General features: G+C 38.8%; 4 protein-coding genes across 6 annotated transcripts; all 4 read left to right on the top strand.

Annotated features, from left to right (window-relative positions):
• Positions 1 to 2319: 2319 nt before the first annotated feature.
• LOC122046111 (polygalacturonase At1g48100-like) lies at positions 2320 to 4395 on the top strand. The gene is made up of 4 exons (XM_042606644.1): positions 2320 to 2849; positions 2951 to 3118; positions 3237 to 3275; positions 3368 to 4395. The coding sequence occupies exons 1-4, from the start codon at positions 2370 to 2372 to the stop codon at positions 4181 to 4183; spliced, it is 1503 nt and encodes a 500-aa protein (XP_042462578.1). The 5' UTR covers positions 2320 to 2369; the 3' UTR covers positions 4184 to 4395.
• A 1941-nt stretch (positions 4396 to 6336) lies between these two features.
• Positions 6337 to 7699, top strand: LOC122046134. Its single transcript, XM_042606679.1, has one exon. The coding sequence runs from the start codon at positions 6456 to 6458 to the stop codon at positions 6963 to 6965; it is 510 nt and encodes a 169-aa protein (XP_042462613.1). The 5' UTR covers positions 6337 to 6455; the 3' UTR covers positions 6966 to 7699.
• On the top strand, positions 7082 to 9435 carry LOC122048401 (EEF1A lysine methyltransferase 4-like). Its single transcript, XM_042609970.1, has 9 exons — positions 7082 to 7169; positions 7710 to 7823; positions 7981 to 8049; positions 8153 to 8172; positions 8239 to 8291; positions 8373 to 8403; positions 8486 to 8564; positions 9143 to 9276; positions 9370 to 9435. Exons 1-9 carry the CDS (start codon positions 7082 to 7084, stop codon positions 9433 to 9435), a joined length of 654 nt encoding a protein of 217 aa, XP_042465904.1.
• A 355-nt stretch (positions 9436 to 9790) lies between these two features.
• LOC122046095 (ABC transporter B family member 4-like) lies at positions 9791 to 17586 on the top strand. 3 transcript variants are annotated; one of them, XM_042606618.1, is made up of 14 exons: positions 9791 to 10258; positions 10581 to 10801; positions 11152 to 11515; positions 11701 to 11755; positions 11839 to 12014; positions 12260 to 12481; positions 12569 to 12807; positions 13610 to 14135; positions 14222 to 14495; positions 14699 to 15549; positions 15774 to 16040; positions 16217 to 16480; positions 16592 to 16882; positions 16958 to 17586. In XM_042606618.1, the coding sequence occupies exons 3-14, from the start codon at positions 11228 to 11230 to the stop codon at positions 17300 to 17302; spliced, it is 3798 nt and encodes a 1265-aa protein (XP_042462552.1). In that variant the 5' UTR covers positions 9791 to 10258; positions 10581 to 10801; positions 11152 to 11227; the 3' UTR covers positions 17303 to 17586. The 3 variants fall into 3 exon arrangements, with proteins under 3 accessions (XP_042462552.1, XP_042462551.1, XP_042462553.1); XM_042606617.1 differs by lacking the exon at positions 10581 to 10801; XM_042606619.1 differs by lacking the exons at positions 9791 to 10258; positions 10581 to 10801 and having other exon boundaries at positions 11434 to 11515; positions 11841 to 12014.
• The last annotated feature ends 84 nt before the right edge of the window (positions 17587 to 17670 follow it).

The raw sequence follows: 17670 nt of genomic DNA, 5'->3' as shown, positions 1-17670 counted from the left end.
AAGATTCCATAATGAAAAATTAGTCACGTTTAAGAAAGCACTTGAGGGTATTAGAATTTGACTTGGCCACAATTGGATAGACCTTGGTATCTCTTCTCATCATCATAATATAAACCCTAATTTTATTTTAATTTAATTTATTTATTATTATTATGATCACCATTATCAGAATTATATATTTTTGAACTGATAAAGTGGTGTAGTGAAATGGAACTCCACCCACGCCAAGGCCATTTAATACAATATTTATTCTTATCTTTCTATGCCTGCCATTGCCAACCCTATCCACATTCCCTAACTTTTAATCAATCAATTAATTAATTAATTAATAATAATAATAATAATATAATACCAAGCAACCATGCACGCACGCACGCATGCTTGTCTTGTGGCTTTACTTTACTTAAATTCCAATTTAACTTTTAAAAAACATTTTAAAATTTGTAAAATATGTTCCATGCGTGTGTTTGTTTTAATCCTTTGGGGCTTGTCACTAAGCATTAGAAGGTTTTGTGGTTATGTGGACGGATGAAAAATGCACTAGTTGGTCTGTGGCCGGGATGGATGGATAAGTAGGTAGATAGGTTTAGAGTTTAGGGCTTAGGATTTATGACGAGGGATAAATTTAGGATTGGCCGGGATGGATGGATAAGTAGGTAGATAAGTTTAGAGTTTAGGGCTTAGGATTTACGACGAGGGATGAATTTAGGATTTACAGTTCTAATCAAGCAATTCAATGGAGTCATACCCTATTTATGGTGCAATTTTGATGAATAAGAAATCAAACCCTAGGCTTGACGTTTCATGAGGATTAGGAGGGAATTTTAGCTTTCTTGGGGTTTCAATTTGGACAAAATGATATACTTATTATTTTCATGGTTTCGGGGTTTCTTAATTAAAAATAATATGCGTGATGTCTTTTATAATCCCCATTTCATTCTAATCATCTTAATTAATATTAACAAGTACATAAAGAAGTACTTAGTTGCTTTTAGAAAGACAGGCATCTAGAAGATTAAATAAAGATCCTAAACAAAACTAATCCATTTCCTTTGAAAAATTTATACGCACGACTCACACACCTCACTCATCTACCATTAACTTTCCCAATAGGTGAACTTGTTTTAGCTTTCATTCGTATTTCTTATTGAATTATTGTGAAAATCGATTGTAAGAGATTTTTCTGTCTCTAAAAGATTTTTGAGAAGAACAAGATTTAGCGATGGTAGCATCGCTAGGACTAGACTTTGAAATAAGAATCGAGGTTCTGAACTAAATAAAAGATTATATCTCTTGTGTTTGTTTTTGATGTTTGTATTTGTAGTTGTAGATGAACACACGAGGATAATCAAATAATGCAGAAGAAATTATTCATTCTTCATCTAGCTTACATTGATCCTAACATAATCTAGAAGATTTTAAATAAAGATGATATCATTTACTCATAACACATCTTCCCAATGATAAAGTTGTTTTAGCTTTTATTTTATTTGCATCTTGTTTTTTATTGTATTGTTGTGAAAACAAGTTGGTAGAAGTTTCTCCACCTTCGGAAGGTGTTTAAGAAGGAGAAGATTTAGTGGTGATAACATCGCTAGGACTAGATTTCAGAGTAGGAATCGGAGTTCCAAACGAAATAAAAGTTCATGTCTTGTGCTTATTCTATTATTACTGTTTGTATTTGTTTTTGCTGCATACTAACTAATTATAGATGAGCACATGAAAATAATCGAACAACTAGCTCGCAGCGGTCCTAATAGACTCTAGAAGATTCTAAATAAAGGCGAGACCCCACCCCTAAATTACTCCACATTCCAAAAATTTATAGAACTATTATATAGGGTTTACACACGAATCTATATAAACAATTTATACGAGAAGTTAAGATCATACAAGATTTAGAATTTAGAGTTTACGATTTAGACGAAAACAAAAAGCCTTTAAAAACTTTATACTTACCACTAACACTCACACAGCCACACTCATCTACCTTTTAACTTTCCTTGTGCTCCTCCCAATTCAACTCAACTACCAATTGTGCATGTATTTGGTCGGTTGCCGCCATTAGAATAATGCTTGCATGCTCCTCCGCCCCCTCCACCACCGTCACCACCACCACCACCACCTCCTCCTCCTCTCCCACCACCGTCATTTCTCCTTCTTCGTCTGTTGTCTCATCATATACAATTCATCTGTCTAACTTGTCCATCACCTTTCACATCGATGACTCCTTCCTCGCGTGCAATTTTTTAGATAGATAGATAGATCGATAGATAGATCGACTGATCAAGTGGATCTTCGATCCATTATAAATACTTGTGGGATCACTCTCTCTTTCTCTCAACAACAACTTGTGCTACATCCTCCAAATGGAGCCACTCCCACGATTGCTCCACCTTCTTGTGCTGGTCCTCCTCTGTTTCAGCCTCGTCCAGGGAAGAACGCACAGCCGCCGCCACCGTACCAAGCACTTAAAACAGAGCATTGCTCTGCCTCCGGCGACCTCCGCCTTCTCCGCCGCCGCGCCGCAGGGGGCATCAAACGAGACGTCCGCCAATTGCAGTCGCGCCACTCCTCCTCCTGCCTCAATTCCTCTCCCTCCTTCTCCGTCTCCGTCTCCGGCCCCGGCGCCGGCGCATTCCCCTGTGTCGGTGGTTTACGACGTGAGAGCCTTCGGGGCAGCGGGAGACGGCGTCGCCGACGACACCGAGGCGTTCAGGGCGGCGTGGGTCTCGGCGTGCCAAGACGCGAAGCCCGGCCCCGTCGTCCTCGTCCCTCGAGGCTACAGCTTCAAGCTCCAGTCGACCATCTTCCCCGGACCTTGCCGGAGCTCCGAGCTGGTCCTACACGTGCGTGCTTGCTCCATGAGCCAATGGAGAATTTCCCAATTGCCAATTAATCTATCCCCCCATCTAAATTCCTGTGCGATCTGTGTTTGATTCATTTGAAGGTCGACGGGACGATGATGCCGCCGGACGGCCCCGGCGAGTGGCCGGCGAACAACAACCGGCGACAGTGGCTGGTTTTCTACAGAGCCAATGGGCTGAGACTAGAAGGAGGCGGCCTAATCGATGGAAAAGGAGACAAATGGTGGGACCTCCCTTGCAAACCTCACAAGGTTTATAGTTTTTTTACTTTTTCATTTACCCCCCTCGCAATAATTTTATTTCGAAATCGAGACCGACAAAGTTAAAATGATAATAATAATATTTCTTTTTTTTTTCTTAATTTTGTAGAGTAATGGAAGCTCATCAGGACCGTGTGACAGCCCTGTGGTAAATTAAAAATTATTTTTTTAAAAAAAATCATTTATTAAATTCACAAAATTGTTTTTTATTTTTAAAAATTTTGTGCTTTTTTTTTTCAGGCGTTGAGATTCTTCATGAGCTCAAATCTGACCGTTCGTGGCATTAAAGTCCAGAACAGCCCCCAATTCCACTTCCGGTTCGACGGCTGCCGGAACGTCACCGTCGACTCCATCCGCATCGCCTCCCCCGCCCTCAGCCCCAACACCGACGGAATCCACCTCGAGAACTCCAACGGCGTCGTCATCCGCGACTCCCACATCTCCAACGGCGACGACTGCGTCTCCATCGGCGCCGGCACCGCCAACGTCGACATCCACAACGTCACCTGCGGCCCCGGCGGGCACGGCATCAGCATCGGCTCCCTCGGGAAGCAGGGCAGCTCCGCCGCCTGCGTCACGAACGTCACCGTCCGCAACTGCGTCATCCGCCTCTCCGACAACGGCGTCCGCATCAAGACATGGCAGGGCGGCGTCGGCGCGGTGACGGCGGTCACCTTCGCCGGCATCCGCATGGACGACGTCCGCAACCCGATCATCATCGACCAGTACTACTGCCTCGCCAAGTCCTGCCCCAACGCCACCTCGGCCGTGCGCATCGCCGGCGTGACCTACGCCGACATCCGGGGCACCTACGACGTGCGGGGCCCCCCGGTGCACCTCGCCTGCAGCGACGCCGTCCCCTGCACCAACATCACGCTCGCCGGCGTGGAGCTGCTGCCGGCGAGGGACTACTTCGTGATGGAACCGTTCTGCTGGAACGTCTACGGGGTGGCGCCCACGCTCACCATCCCGCCGGTGACCGCGGCCTGCTTGACGGAGGGAATGCCGAGGGCCGTTATGGAGTTTGGAACGGACCAGTGCTATCGGTTAAGTTAGTTACACAATTAATCATAGATTATTATATATTATATATTATATACTAGAAAAGAAAAAAAAATTAAAATATTATAGTAAAAAAATAATCCCACCTATCTCCTTAGATTCTGCGAAGATAGATAAATTAAAGAATCAATTTAATTGTAAAAGGAGTTTCTAACATAAACATTCTAGATAAAATATTATACCTTGATATATGAAAAAGTTAAAAATAAAATTAATTGTTGATCTTGAGCAAGAATATTGCTTTATTGTCTTTGTTTGAAACATGCGCACGAAAAGGTGTGTCGTTGAGGTTGGCGTGGGCCGGCGCATGCTCTCCCAACTCCAAATACTTCGCACCTTTCTCGCTTTGCGCTTTCGCTCGTGCTCTTTCGTGTAGTGCTTCCCTTTGAAAAGCTTTGGCTACTTGTATCTATAAGAAGGTTTGTATTATTGGGACACCTAATATTCCTTAGCTTGTTTTTCTATGACTCTATTTTTTTAATATTTTTTAATTAGTATCGTATATTCAACTTATACTGATTTAATTCTAAGTGACTATCCGATCCTATGGAAATGAGCAGCACATCAATTTAATATTTTTTTTAAAAAAATTTATCCTTTAATTTACCGAAACTAGAACTAAATTATTAAATGTTTGAGAAACTGAGAAAATATTTTACTGTTACATAATTGTCCATAACTTTCCACCACCTTCAAACTCTTATCAAGTAACACGAGTGGAGCAATAAATCAGATCTATACTTTTCACTTTTGTTGAGTATTAAAGAATCGGATTTAGCTAGGAAGTCACTTGTGAGAGACAGAAAGCGTAAGGAGATGAATTTAGAAGAGAAAATTTAACAAGTTTGAGAAGGAGGATTATGTGGCCATTAAGGGAACATGCCCTAGTGTTAAAGGCTATAATCATGACTTTGGGATTTGGAGTTTAGGAGATGAGAAGTGAATGAGGTCGGAAGGCATAAGGCTGCATAAAGGTGTGGCATCGCACACTTGATCCAAAGAAGACACCCTCCTCGTTGCATATATAGGAACCATTACACATGCGAGATTCTCTTGGGAACAAAAGTTGAAATAAAGAATGTTAGTGCATGGTGCATGCTACGCTTAGAGATCGACCTCTAGAAAATTTAAACAATCATGATTTTTTTTAATTGTTCTTTACATTATTGGAGGAATGATATCGATATTCCGTCTTATAGGTCCCTACAAAATATTATTATTGTTTACGGCCACGATTTTGCGACAAGGTAGGAGCTTGTAGGTGTGACACCCATGAGTCAAACCAAGCCGTGAGTTTAATTTAATTTTAAACTTTATCAAAAATAATTAGTAAATAGTTTCATTTTTAATAAAACAGTAAGATTAGGTAAATAGTCTTCCTCTGATGATTAATTGAAATACAGCTTATTCATACCTAAAGTTACCTCCGACATATTTATCTTTAGTGAAATTCAAAATCCGTTACTTAGTTGCAATTAGGGGTACATATAAATAAAGCTTGAAACATCATAAAAATATTTAATTCAAATCGAACTATGATTTTTTTAATTTAAATACTCTCAAATTAAAATTCAAATAAATTGAATCAAATTCAAATTTAAATCAAGATTCAAACAATTCAAATTCAACTCGAACTCTAATTTTATTTTGATCCAAAATTATTATATCAAATTTCTAATCAAATTTGAATCATTTATATTTTTCAAACTCAAATTCAAATATTAATATTTACATATTATTCAAGTCGGTACAATTCATTTGCACCCTCTAATTGCACCACATTTTTTAGGGAAAAAAATCTTTTATTAATATGATTGGAGAATTATATGAATAGAAACTTTGTAAAGTCTCCAGTGGATGTTTAAGAATCACATTGATGATAAAAGAATATTAATAGGATTAAAATTATTTAAATCTTCTACACGGTTAGACTATGAACAAAAGAAATTTTTTTAAAAAATATTAAATTAATTTAAATCAGTATCAAATTTTCTCTTTATTAATTAGTGTTTATTATTATTGGTTCCTTGAGAGCTTTGTTTTGGAGTAAAATAAATGAATAAATAAATTGAAACTGATCATTAAGAATTTTTAGGGGTCAAAGGACAAAATATAATATTCAAGGACTACACTGAAACAACGGTAATGTTTAGGGTTAAGATGCAATTTACGCACTTAATTACCTCACACCGGAACAGGAGCAGGTGAAATAGCCGCCGGCGACGGCGAGTGTGCGGGAGATAGAGATAGAGAAAGAGAGCTCGCGATGGCTTCAAGATCTCCGGATAGCGGAGAGTCTGAGAGAGATAGAAATAGGGAAAGAGAAAGAGAGCTCGGGATGGCTTCAGGATCGCCGGATAGCGGCGAGCGTGAGAGAGGTGGAGATGGAGAAAGAGAAAGAGAGCTTGCGAAGACTTCAAGATCGCCGGATAGCAGCGAGTGTGAGAGAGGTGGAGACGGAGAAAGAGAAAAAGAGAGCGCGATGACTTCAAGCTCGTCGGGTATGACGCCTGACTACTGGAATGCCTCGTACTGGGACGAGAGGTACCGGAACAACTACTCCTCCTATGATTGGTACATGGAATACCCAAGCCTCGTCTCCCTCTTCGACCTCTACCTCCGCCGCCATCACCGCATCCTCATCATCGGCTGCGGAAACTCAGGTACCGCCCCCTTCTCCCCTTTCCTTTACTTTTTACCCCCAGGGTTCAATTCCTTCCGAGACACAATCGATCGACGCACGCCCTTTCTCATATTGCGGATCTTTGCCTCCTGATTTGTGCTTCGCGATGGGAGAGGACGAAATGCTCGATTCTTTATGAATTTTGAATCTTGGAGTGGCATCGATCTATGGTCCATTGAACGGATCTTGTTTGGTTTGTTCTTAAGATCATGGATATAGGCCACAGTGATGGGCAATTGGGATTTGTTTGTTGTAAGTACGCTCAAGAACCCTTGATTTTAGCTGTTAATTATCCAGGTTTGATTAGTGATGTAATCTGAAGTTATCATTCCTAGTTGAGTTGCTTAGTTGATTATTCTCTTGAACCATTGAAATATTTATTGCATTTTAGCTAAGAACAGAGTAAAATTATTGGCAACAAACTTTCATAAGATAGAGATTAGCTACGAGTTGTATTGAGTTGAGTGCTGGTATCACTTATAAAATCATGACCAATATGTTCCTGTTAAAGATTACTGTTGATTCCTAGATCTCTCATCAATCCTTCAGGTTTTATTGTAACTTGTTTCATGATTTATATGTACTTGTTGCATTTTAGAATTAAGGGATTAGCTTCCGAGTTGTGTTAGGTTCACTATTGGCATCACTTATAAATTCATGACTATATGTTCCTGTTAAAGATTTTTATTGATCTTTTTGAGTTCAATTAGTTATTCCTAGATGCCTCATCAATCCTTGATGTTTCTTTCTGACTTGTTTCCTGGCTTATATGTATTTAAAAATATTGCTTTCTTGACAATGATTAGCTTGTTAAAGCTGATACGCAAATTCTAACAGCACTTGGTGAGGACCTGGTTGATGATGGTTACCAAGACGTTGTCAACATTGATATATCATCTGTGCTGATAGAAACTATGCAGGCGAAATATTCTCATAAATCAGTACTCAAGTGTATACTCTCTAATCTATGATAGCTTGCTCTACTATTTTTGGCCCATAAACTTCTTCATTGGGTGATTGTATTCTCATCGCATGGTTTAGTCTTTATTTGTCGTTAGGTAGATAAAGTTCTTATATGATGCATGCTGCTTCTTGATTACATCAACAGATATCAAAATGGATGTACGAGATATGAGTCCTTTCGAGTCTGGTTCATTTGATGCTGTTATTGATAAAGGTACTTATGCAATTATCACTTTATCCTTGGTTTGTTTCAAGTATCGATAATATAATTCTCTCAAGAATTAGTACATGGTTAAAATTCGAACTGCCTTCTGCAGGAACTCTTGATACTTTCATGGTGAGTGTATTGCGACTCAAGCTTTTCTTGTTTCATAAGCTGATAGTAGAAGATGGTTTCATGTAGTGTGGAGAGGATGATATTACTCATGCAACTCAGCTGTTGAAGGAGGTTGAAAGGTAAAGGTGTTCTCCAATTATAGTAATAAATTTAACTAACTATTGGTCATTTAACAAACGTCAATATGAAATCTCCGTCAGGGTCCTCAAGGATAAAGGAGCATATATTCTGGTATGTTTGGCGTGGATTTCCTTGCATTTTTGGAAATAAAAGAAAGTAGTATTATTACTAACTCATTTTTTAATCAATGCAGATCACTTTTGATAGTCCAAACAATCGATTGGATTTGTTAAGGAGCGTTGAACTATGGAATATAAAACTGCATTTGCTAGGTCAGTTTTTACTCGTTTATATTATTAATTCTTTAATTGGTTTTCAGAATGATTTGATATTCTTTGGTTCCCTACCTTGAAATGAACACGTGAACAACAAATCGAGAAGGGCAAAAGAAGTATTGAAACTTAGAAGTGAGTGGAAAATGCCATAATTCCACATGATTTATTACATCTACCAATTCTAGCAATGTCATAAATTGTCTCTATCTTCAAATTTCCTTGAGTGTATCATGTATTCATGAGTTCAGACAAATATTTCTTGTCATTCTTTCAACAAAGCTTCTATGCATGTTGGCATATCAGCTAACAAAATTTGATGCACCCAATCAGATTCAGAACTGTCATGTTTCCTCAAGCTTGTTTCCTTCTTGTCAGTTTCCATAATCTTCATATCCTTACGTGTTTGAACCTGAGTCTCTATCTGAGTCATTGAGATCAATTCCTGTACTATTTGTTATTCATATATTCACATAGGCTCATCAGTTACTCAAACTATTGAACAAGAAAACAATTATGGATTTTGCTCGTCATGAAATTAGTTTTGTGAAAATTGATCATTGATTTGTGCACTTCAGAGAGAGCGGCGAAGAGTTCAAGGCGGAAAAGGTGGGAACTGTCGGCTCCACGGCCATTAGACAGGGATGGTAGCTGGGCCACTGAAGCTCTAGGTTCTCACTTGGATGTCTTTTACACATATGTCTGCATCAAGGTTAATGGTCTCGCCAGAATTGTTACAGAGACTCAACTCATCATCTAGCTATCAATTTCCTTTTTTATTTTCCTAATTGCGAATTCTTTTCAGGATGAATCCCTAAGTGCAAACCAAGCTACAGATTCTGAGATACCAAGCTCACAAAATGATCCCTGATTACTCAAGGCTAATGATGCACATTCTACGTGAAGAGGTTTCATGGTACTTGCGCTCTTCTCTTCTCCACGTTGAGGAGTTTGTGCATGATGTTGTCTTTCTTTTCCAGCTTTCATAACTCAAGAACTGTACATTTGATGCATTTTATTGTTTTGTTAGATCACTGTGAGTGTTTACTCATCTAAGAACACTATCGCACTTCCATTTGCGGTTTAGGCCTGATTTAGTTGTGAATAGTTGCGAATCATAAAATTAAACATGAATTATGAATTATTTATCTATTTTTGTTCTATTTGTGTATTATTTTTTTTTTTTTTGCCAGTGAAATAAAACACTATCGCACATTCGTAAAATCAAGTATGAATTATGGATTACTCTTATATTTTGACACTATTTGTGTTTTTTACACTATCGCACTTTCGTAAAATCAAGTATGAAGTATGAATCATGTCCCTCGCCCTTGGCCTGGCAATCACGGCAGCTCTCTTCATGGATCAGGCGTCGATCGTCCTCGCCTCCGCCTCGAGGGTCTCGATCGGGGCCGCTCCAGTCCAGAAGGGCAATAGGAGAATGATTCTGGATTTTTCAAAGATTATTGAACGCATTTCAACAATATATGTTTATGTAAACCTTTCTCTGCACTTCGCCATTCTTCGATCTCTCTGTGCCTGCCTTCATTTTCCAGCCATGGTGGCCATCATCGCCCGCTCGCATTCTCCTCTCCGTGCCCGATTGCTTCCATGGGCGTGCTTCATCTTCCCCGAGATTAGGTCAAGTAGATGCGATTTCTCAACCATCTGCCAAGAACGCCTACTCACTCACGGTTAGTTTCTCGCAATTTTTTCGGTCAAGTATATGCGATTACTGGCTTTGGTCTCGAATTTGGTATCTTTCGCATCATTCGTGCCCAATCCATCAAAAAGATTCGATTTTGGATTTTTCCCCTGTGGGGCTTCTTTATGATTTCATGACCTAAGTTATTTAGTCAGAAGTATGATGAACTTGCTCACGTATGAGTTCCAACTGCTAATCATGTGCCTGAGGGCCGTTTTCATCGTTAGACGACAAATTTTGGTATCTACAAATGTTTTGTTGTTAATCGAAGTATCGTTCCATTATCGATGGTCTCTGTTATATAAAATTAGGGCATGGGAACAAACCACTATAGTGGATTGCCTTCCCTTCATTCTCGGCATATACGAATTCTCAACAAAGTGGAAGCAGAAGCAACAGCAAGACTTGGATTTTGGTCCACCAAAATGCAGTGCTGAGCTTCACATTCTTCTCCAAATATCAGAGTGATCCTTGTTTACTATCCTACTTGAAAGTACTAATATCACGTTCAAGAAATTGGCTTCAGATTATTGTGAGTTTCTTTGATTAATCATCTGTTAGAAGTTTTTTTTTTTCCAAAGAAAAAAAATAAAAGTGTTGTAACTGCCTTTGGAATACTTATTGAGAGAGTATAAGAATTCTAGGCCATTTTAAATGTCCTGATGAGTATGATCAACTACACAAAGAAGGTATTTTTTGTGTGAATAGGATCATTAATTTTGTTGAATGCATAGAATGAGTGAGAGTAAGTTCTGTACTTTAATTTCCACTATGGAATGTCATGGATACGTATTAGTTTAGCTTCCCTATCAGAACAATATAGTTGATCACCTTTTATTAATTTTATCAAATTACTAATTTATGTTATTTTCTTCTGTGAAGAAGGATTGCCACGTTGAACTGTTGGGCAATTGAGTGAAATACCTGATAGTAAACAATCATAGCACCAAAAGGAAGGATGAAAGTTTCAAGCTTGAATGATGTGACTCCCGATGAACAAGAAGTCATCAATGATTTCCAGAGTGAAAGTAAACTGCAAGAGTCAAAGAAGAGGAGTGACAGCATACCATATTACAAGCTTTACTCCTTGGCTGATAGAACAGACTATTTTTTACTGATTATGGGCACAATATCAGCTATCTTGAATGGCATCTCCCTACCTATGTCAACGGTGTTTTTTGGAGATATGGTTAATGCTTTCGGGATGAACATAAATATAAGAAGCATTGCTCATGCAGTTTCCAAGGTGGATTGCTCCTACAATCATCTAATAAAGAGGAAAAGAATCATAATAAATTTTTTGTTAATCAGAGAACCTACTTTTTTTTTCCTGACACGTGCAATTTTTTTCCTCTACCTTTTGAGTTTTCATGGAACATTACACATATGACATTCTCAATTTTGATTCCCAGAAATTGCTTTTCTCATCAGGTCTCTCTCAAGTTTGTATATTTAGGCTTGGCAACTGGCATAGCATCATTACTTCGTAAGAATACACATTTTCCATGGCATGCCACTTTGCTTATTTCTTAGGTATGACACTTAATGCTAAATAATGTTTATTATTAGAGGTGGCTTGCTGGACGATCACTGGGGAAAGACAAGCTGCAAGGATTAGAAATCTCTACTTGAAAGCCATACTTGGACAAGATATTGGATTCTTTGACATGGAGGCAAACACAGGAGAAGCCGTGGCAAAGATGTCAGGTGGCACATTTCTCATTCAAGACGCCATGGGTGAAAAGGTACCAGAAGATTACTTGATTCCTGTGTTTTCCTTTTCAACTGAGCAACTGCTCCTGCTGTCTTTTATTGTTTCAGTTTGGCTTGTCTCATCAACTAGATACACTTCCATACTTTTTCTCCTAGTTAGCTTTAGTTTCAACTCCCACTTTTATTGACACACCTATGTTTGTTGATACTATTATACTTAACAGCTGGATATTTAGAAATCTGTCACTCAGTTATGTGTTATATGATTTGCTCGTAGGCTGGAAAGTTTGTCCAGTTGCTGTCATCATTCATTGGAGGGTTTATTATAGCATTCATTCAAGGATGGCAACTTACACTAGTTATGCTGTCCACCATTCCTCCTATGGTTCTTGCAGCTGCAATCATGGCTACTCTCTTGACCAAGATGGCAGCTCATGGACAGACAGCTTATTCAGAAGCAGCTGCAACTGTTGAACAAACAATCAGCTCAATTAGGACTGTAGGGGCACTTACTGTTTACATTTATGTGAGTTAAAAGAGTAATTGTTTTTTCCTAAACTAAACGCACTGTTTTTTTTTTTCTCAGATTGCCTCTTTTACTGGAGAGGAACATGCTATAAAGAAATACAATAGAAGTCTGAGTGGTGCTTACAGGGCCAGTATTTTGGAAGGCTTGTTTGCAGGAATTGGCTTGGGTGCAACTTTTGCTATTCTTTTCTTCGGTTATGGTTTAGGAATATGGTACGGGTCTGAGTTAATATTGAAGCACAACTATACTGGAGGAGCTGTTTTCAATGTAATTCTTGCAGTCATTACAGGCGCCATGTGAGTTATATTTTGCATAAGAAAATTTACCATAAAGTAGGATAGTTTGAAGTCGATGTGATACCCACATGCTATTTTCTTAGTATAAATTTCCATATTTTCTAGGAAAATGTTATTGTCGTATAAAGAGAAAAAAGGAAGCAATTCTAATCTTAGGTTTAGTTTTAACTTTTACCAAGTTTAGAGAGGATAAACTTATATTGTATTATTTGAATCAAAATAGAACCATTACATCCACATATAAGACCCTGATATAACACCTAATGATATAAATAACACATGACACTAATCTATTAACTCCAATACACATATAACTATTACCTATAATTGGGTTAATGCAAAGGTTTTGAGCTAGGCTATTAATGTAACAAAGCATGATATTAATCATGTTTTAAAACATCTGCAAACCAAAAGAATTTTTTTTTGATGACATAGGAAGCAAGCCCACATTTTGTTGCATTCAAGACCTTGGTAACAATTTTTAGGCCTTCACCAAATTGGTAAGCTAGCTCCTTCAGAAACCTATGAGAACTAACCCATATCTGCCTTAATTCACTGGCTTAAGCATGATTCACTCCTTTCTGAAACTTGATTCATGATCATTGCTTGAGGTTTTGAGCTTTGAGAATGCTTTAGTCAGGTTAACTGCCCAATGTGATGATTTTGAGGATGATATCAAAGAGAAAACTTATTAAGTCAATTGGAGTATGCATGTATGCTCATGTAGGCTTTCAATGAGTTGAATATAACAATTGGTGAGAACCTACATAATGCAATAGTCAGGCTGACAAGTATTCTTCAGGTCTTTAGGGCAAGCCTCACCATGTACAAGTGCTTTTGCAGCAGGACAAGTAGCAGCATTCAAGATGTTTGAGACAATCAAAAGGAAGCCTGAGATAGATGCATATGATACCACTGGAACCACATTGGATGACATTAAAGGAAATATTGAATTAAAGGATGTCTACTTTAGCTATCCAGCTAGACCTGATGATCCAGTACTAAATGGATTGTCTTTATTCATTCAAAGCGGAACTTCTGTTGCTTTAGTTGGAGAAAGTGGAAGTGGAAAGTCAACCATAATCAGTCTAATAGAAAGATTTTATGATCCACAAGCTGGTGAAATTCTTATAGATGGAATCAATCTCAAGGATTTTCAGTTGAGATGGATAAGAGGGAAAATTGGACTTGTTAGCCAGGAACCAGTTCTCTTTGCATCTAGCATTCGGGAAAATATTGCTTATGGCAAGGATGGTGCGACTGTTGATGAAATTAAAGCTGCTGTTGAGCTAGCCAATGCTTCCAAATTTATCGAACAACTACCTCAGGTGTGTATTTTTTTTTATGACCGTTTGCTTTTCTATTTATTTGCATTTGTGCCTTCTTTATTCTGTAAGATTCATACTATATTCAGGGTCTTGACACCTTGGTTGGAGATGATGGAATTCAACTCTCTGGCGGACAGAAACAAAGAGTTGCAATAGCTAGAGCTATTCTTAAGGACCCAAAAATATTATTACTAGATGAAGCCACCAGTGCTCTTGATGCAGAATCTGAATTTATCTTGCAGGAAGCGCTTACTCATGCCATGCAAAATACAACCACTGTCATTGTTGCTCATCGATTGACCACAGTGAGGAATGCCAACATGATCACTGTAGTTCATAAAGGGTTAATAATAGAAAAAGGTATATATCTTCCATAGAATTTCTATACTTTGGGGAACAATTAATAAGATTGTTGTGTGAAACCTACATCTTAAAGTGCCACTGTTATTACCTAGAGCATGCTTTTCCCCCATAGGAAAAAAGTTATATATCATTTTTTAAATCTTTACCAATTTGTAGGTGTCATTCTTGTCTAAAAGTCATTTTTTTTTAAAATAAAAAAGGTACACATGATGAGCTCATTCGGATTCCATACGGAGCTTATAACCAACTTGTAAGGTTCCAACAAGTGAAGCAAGATGCTGATCAACATACTCCACTTGACCAGGTGAAGTCATATGCTAGTGTTGACCAACAGTTGATTCAATATACATCATCCCATCTGTCAACCAGTAGACGCGAAAATCAGCATGCATCATCAGAATCCTTTAGGTTGCCCTCTGGAAAACTAGATATTTCCATAGAGATCCCCCTTCCTGAAGGGCCATCAGAGAATCTTGAAGTACCACTTCACCGCCTTGCTTATCTTAATAAACCAGAGCTTCCCATTCTACTGATAGGTTCACTTGCTGCCATAGTTAGTGGTGTTCTACTGCCCATTTTTGCAGTTATCTTGTCAAGAGTAGTGCATACCTTGTTTGAGCCACCAAGTAAGCTTCACAAGGATTCCAAATTTTGGTCATTGATGTTAACTTTTCTTGGCTTGGTAACCTTGATATCAATTCCAATTAGAGCTTTCTTGTTTGCTATTGCTGGGTCCAAGTTAATAAAAAGAATCAGATCAATGTCCTTTGACAAGATTGTTCACATGGAGATTGAGTGGTTCGACAAGCCTGAAAACTCGACTGGAGCAATTGGTGCAAGACTTTTTGTAGATGCAGCAGCAGTGAGGAATCTTGTTGGTGATACTCTGGCACTTTTGGTTCAGAATGTTTCCACCTTGGTTGCTGGTTTGGCGATTGCTTTATTGGCATGTTGGCAGTTGGCTCTTTTAGTCCTAGCTTTGGTGCCTTTGATAGGCCTTAATGGATGGATTCAGTTAAAGTTCATGAAGGGATTGACTCAAGATGCAAAGGTATGCTCTGCAACTTGAGTGGTTGAATTCAACTGCTCATTAACCTTTCTTTAGATGAAACTCACATGGCTATTGGATTCAGCCTGCCGACTCAACTTGTTTTTCTGAAGTATCGTGCAACATCTGAGTGTAATAAAGGAAACATTTTAATCAAGAATATATCTTAAATTACTTCTGGGAGTATACTTCTTACTGTTCTTACACTTTAACCAACTTTCCTGCAGGTGATGTTTGAGGAAGTAAGTCAGGTTGCTACTGATGCAATTAGAAGTATCAGAACAATTGCTTCTTTCACAGCTGAAGAGAAGGTGATGGAAATTTATCGGAGGAAATATAAAGGTCCTATGAGTAATACGATAAAGCAAGGATTGATTGGTGGAGTAAGTTTTGGTCTCTCCAACACTTTATTGTTCTGTGTATATGCAACTGCTTTCTATGCTGGAGCCATGCTCATAAAGGATGGCAAGACCACATTTTCAGATGTTTTTTGTGTAAGCCTCTTCTTCCCATTGAGAAAATTAGTTCTTAATTATTACTCTCAAATATGTTTAATTTATTGTGTAGTATCTACATGTATTCTCACTGTCATTGAAGGTTTGTCACCAAATATCTCATATCCTTGGGGTTCCCTGCTAATACGGAATGCATTGTTTTGTATATCATATAGGTCATCTTTGCTCTGAATTTTGCTGCGATAGGAATTACACAGTATAGTTCGCTCGCACCCGACTCTGCAAAAGCAAAAACCGCTACAGCTTCCGTGTTTGCCATACTTGACCGGAAGTCCAAGATTGATTCCAGTGATGATTCTGGTACAACATTAGACTTAGTAGAGGGAAATATTGTTTTTGATCATGTCGGCTTCAGGTACCCCTCTAGGCCAGACGTCGAGATCTTTCGTGATCTATGCTTTAATATTCAATCAGGAAAGGTAACTGAATAATCTTATTCTTAAATGCCTCTGCACTCTTTCGTTGAACAAAATAGCTAATTGTTTTCTGTTGAACAAGTAATAGAAACCAAGTTCTGATCTCTTTGACAGACGGTTGCTATCGTCGGTGAAAGTGGAAGCGGGAAATCAACTGTGCTATCGCTGCTCCAAAGATTTTATGACCTTAATTCCGGTCATATACTGCTAGATGGAGTTGACATACGAAACCTACAGATCAGGTGGTTGAGGCAGCAAATGGGTCTAGTTAGTCAAGAGCCTGTACTGTTCCACGATACGATTCGAGCCAACATTGCATATGGAAAAGAAGATGCCACTGAGTCAGAGATATTGGCAGCTTCAGAGTTGTCTAGCGCGCACCAGTTCATAAGCGGGTTGCATCAGGTTACAAAATCTAACAGCCATCATACTAACAAGACTGTCTAAAGATGAATGACTAAGCCACTTGTGCTTGTGTAGGGCTATGACACTTCGGTTGGCGAACAAGGTACCCAATTATCAGGTGGGCAGAAACAACGGCTGGCTATTGCACGCGTGATCATAAAGCATCCAAGGATCTTGCTGTTCGACGAGCCTACCAGCGCCCTTGATTTGGAGTCTGAACATATAGTGCAAGACGCACTTGAGAGAGTGATAGTCAACTGCACGACTATCATCGTTGCGCACCGATTGTCCACCATTAAAGGTGCCGATACGATTGTGGTGCTCAAGAACGGAGCGGTGATAGAGATGGGCAAGCATGAGGATTTGATCAATGTAAAGGATGGGGCTTATGCATCACTCGTAGCATTTCAGTCAGGCTAATATCGTGAATGTTGCCTTGCATCGCCATTGTATCTTATACAAGGGCATTGTCATCGTAGCACGATATTAGATTTGTGAATCACTCTCGTCTCGCCTTTACGATAAGTAGGGTGAGTAGCTTGACTAGTTATGTAGTGGTTATGTTTCGACAACATAGTGACATTAACAAAGAGATGCAATTGAGCATCACATATTGAACCTCTATAATTGCATTTTTAGCTTAGGGCTACGGTATAACGGAAGGATGTTAAGTTGTCACTTAGATATCTATCGTTTAATTCTCATTATGGTGTATTTATAGGGGATTTTTTTAAAATAGACCGTGTGACGGTGTGAGTACTTCCTGTTGGTGGAAAATGTCTACAGAG

Source organism: Zingiber officinale, chromosome 2B, assembly GCF_018446385.1.
Source record: "Zingiber officinale cultivar Zhangliang chromosome 2B, Zo_v1.1, whole genome shotgun sequence".
Classification (NCBI taxonomy): domain Eukaryota; kingdom Viridiplantae; phylum Streptophyta; class Magnoliopsida; order Zingiberales; family Zingiberaceae; genus Zingiber; species Zingiber officinale.
This window is presented reverse-complemented; position numbering and strand designations above follow the sequence as displayed.

Excerpts from the sequence above, each read along its gene's own strand:
- LOC122046111 (XM_042606644.1), top strand. The coding sequence starts at position 2,370 with ATGGAGCCACTCCCACGATTGCTCCACCTTCTTGTGCTGGTCCTCCTC. Across the intron at positions 3,119-3,236 it reads TCCCTTGCAAACCTCACAAG|AGTAATGGAAGCTCATCAGG; the intron begins GTTTATAGTTTT and ends TTAATTTTGTAG. Across the intron at positions 3,276-3,367 it reads GACCGTGTGACAGCCCTGTG|GCGTTGAGATTCTTCATGAG; the intron begins GTAAATTAAAAA and ends TTTTTTTTTCAG.
- LOC122046134 (XM_042606679.1), top strand. The coding sequence starts at position 6,456 with ATGGCTTCAAGATCTCCGGATAGCGGAGAGTCTGAGAGAGATAGAAAT.
- LOC122048401 (XM_042609970.1), top strand. The coding sequence starts at position 7,082 with ATGGATATAGGCCACAGTGATGGGCAATTGGGATTTGTTTGTTGTAAG. Across the intron at positions 7,170-7,709 it reads TTTAGCTGTTAATTATCCAG|CACTTGGTGAGGACCTGGTT; the intron begins GTTTGATTAGTG and ends AAATTCTAACAG. Across the intron at positions 8,292-8,372 it reads CTGTTGAAGGAGGTTGAAAG|GGTCCTCAAGGATAAAGGAG; the intron begins GTAAAGGTGTTC and ends AATCTCCGTCAG.
- LOC122046095 (XM_042606617.1), top strand. The coding sequence starts at position 11,228 with ATGAAAGTTTCAAGCTTGAATGATGTGACTCCCGATGAACAAGAAGTC. Across the intron at positions 12,015-12,259 it reads AAGACGCCATGGGTGAAAAG|GCTGGAAAGTTTGTCCAGTT; the intron begins GTACCAGAAGAT and ends ATTTGCTCGTAG. Across the intron at positions 14,136-14,221 it reads TTATCGAACAACTACCTCAG|GGTCTTGACACCTTGGTTGG; the intron begins GTGTGTATTTTT and ends TACTATATTCAG.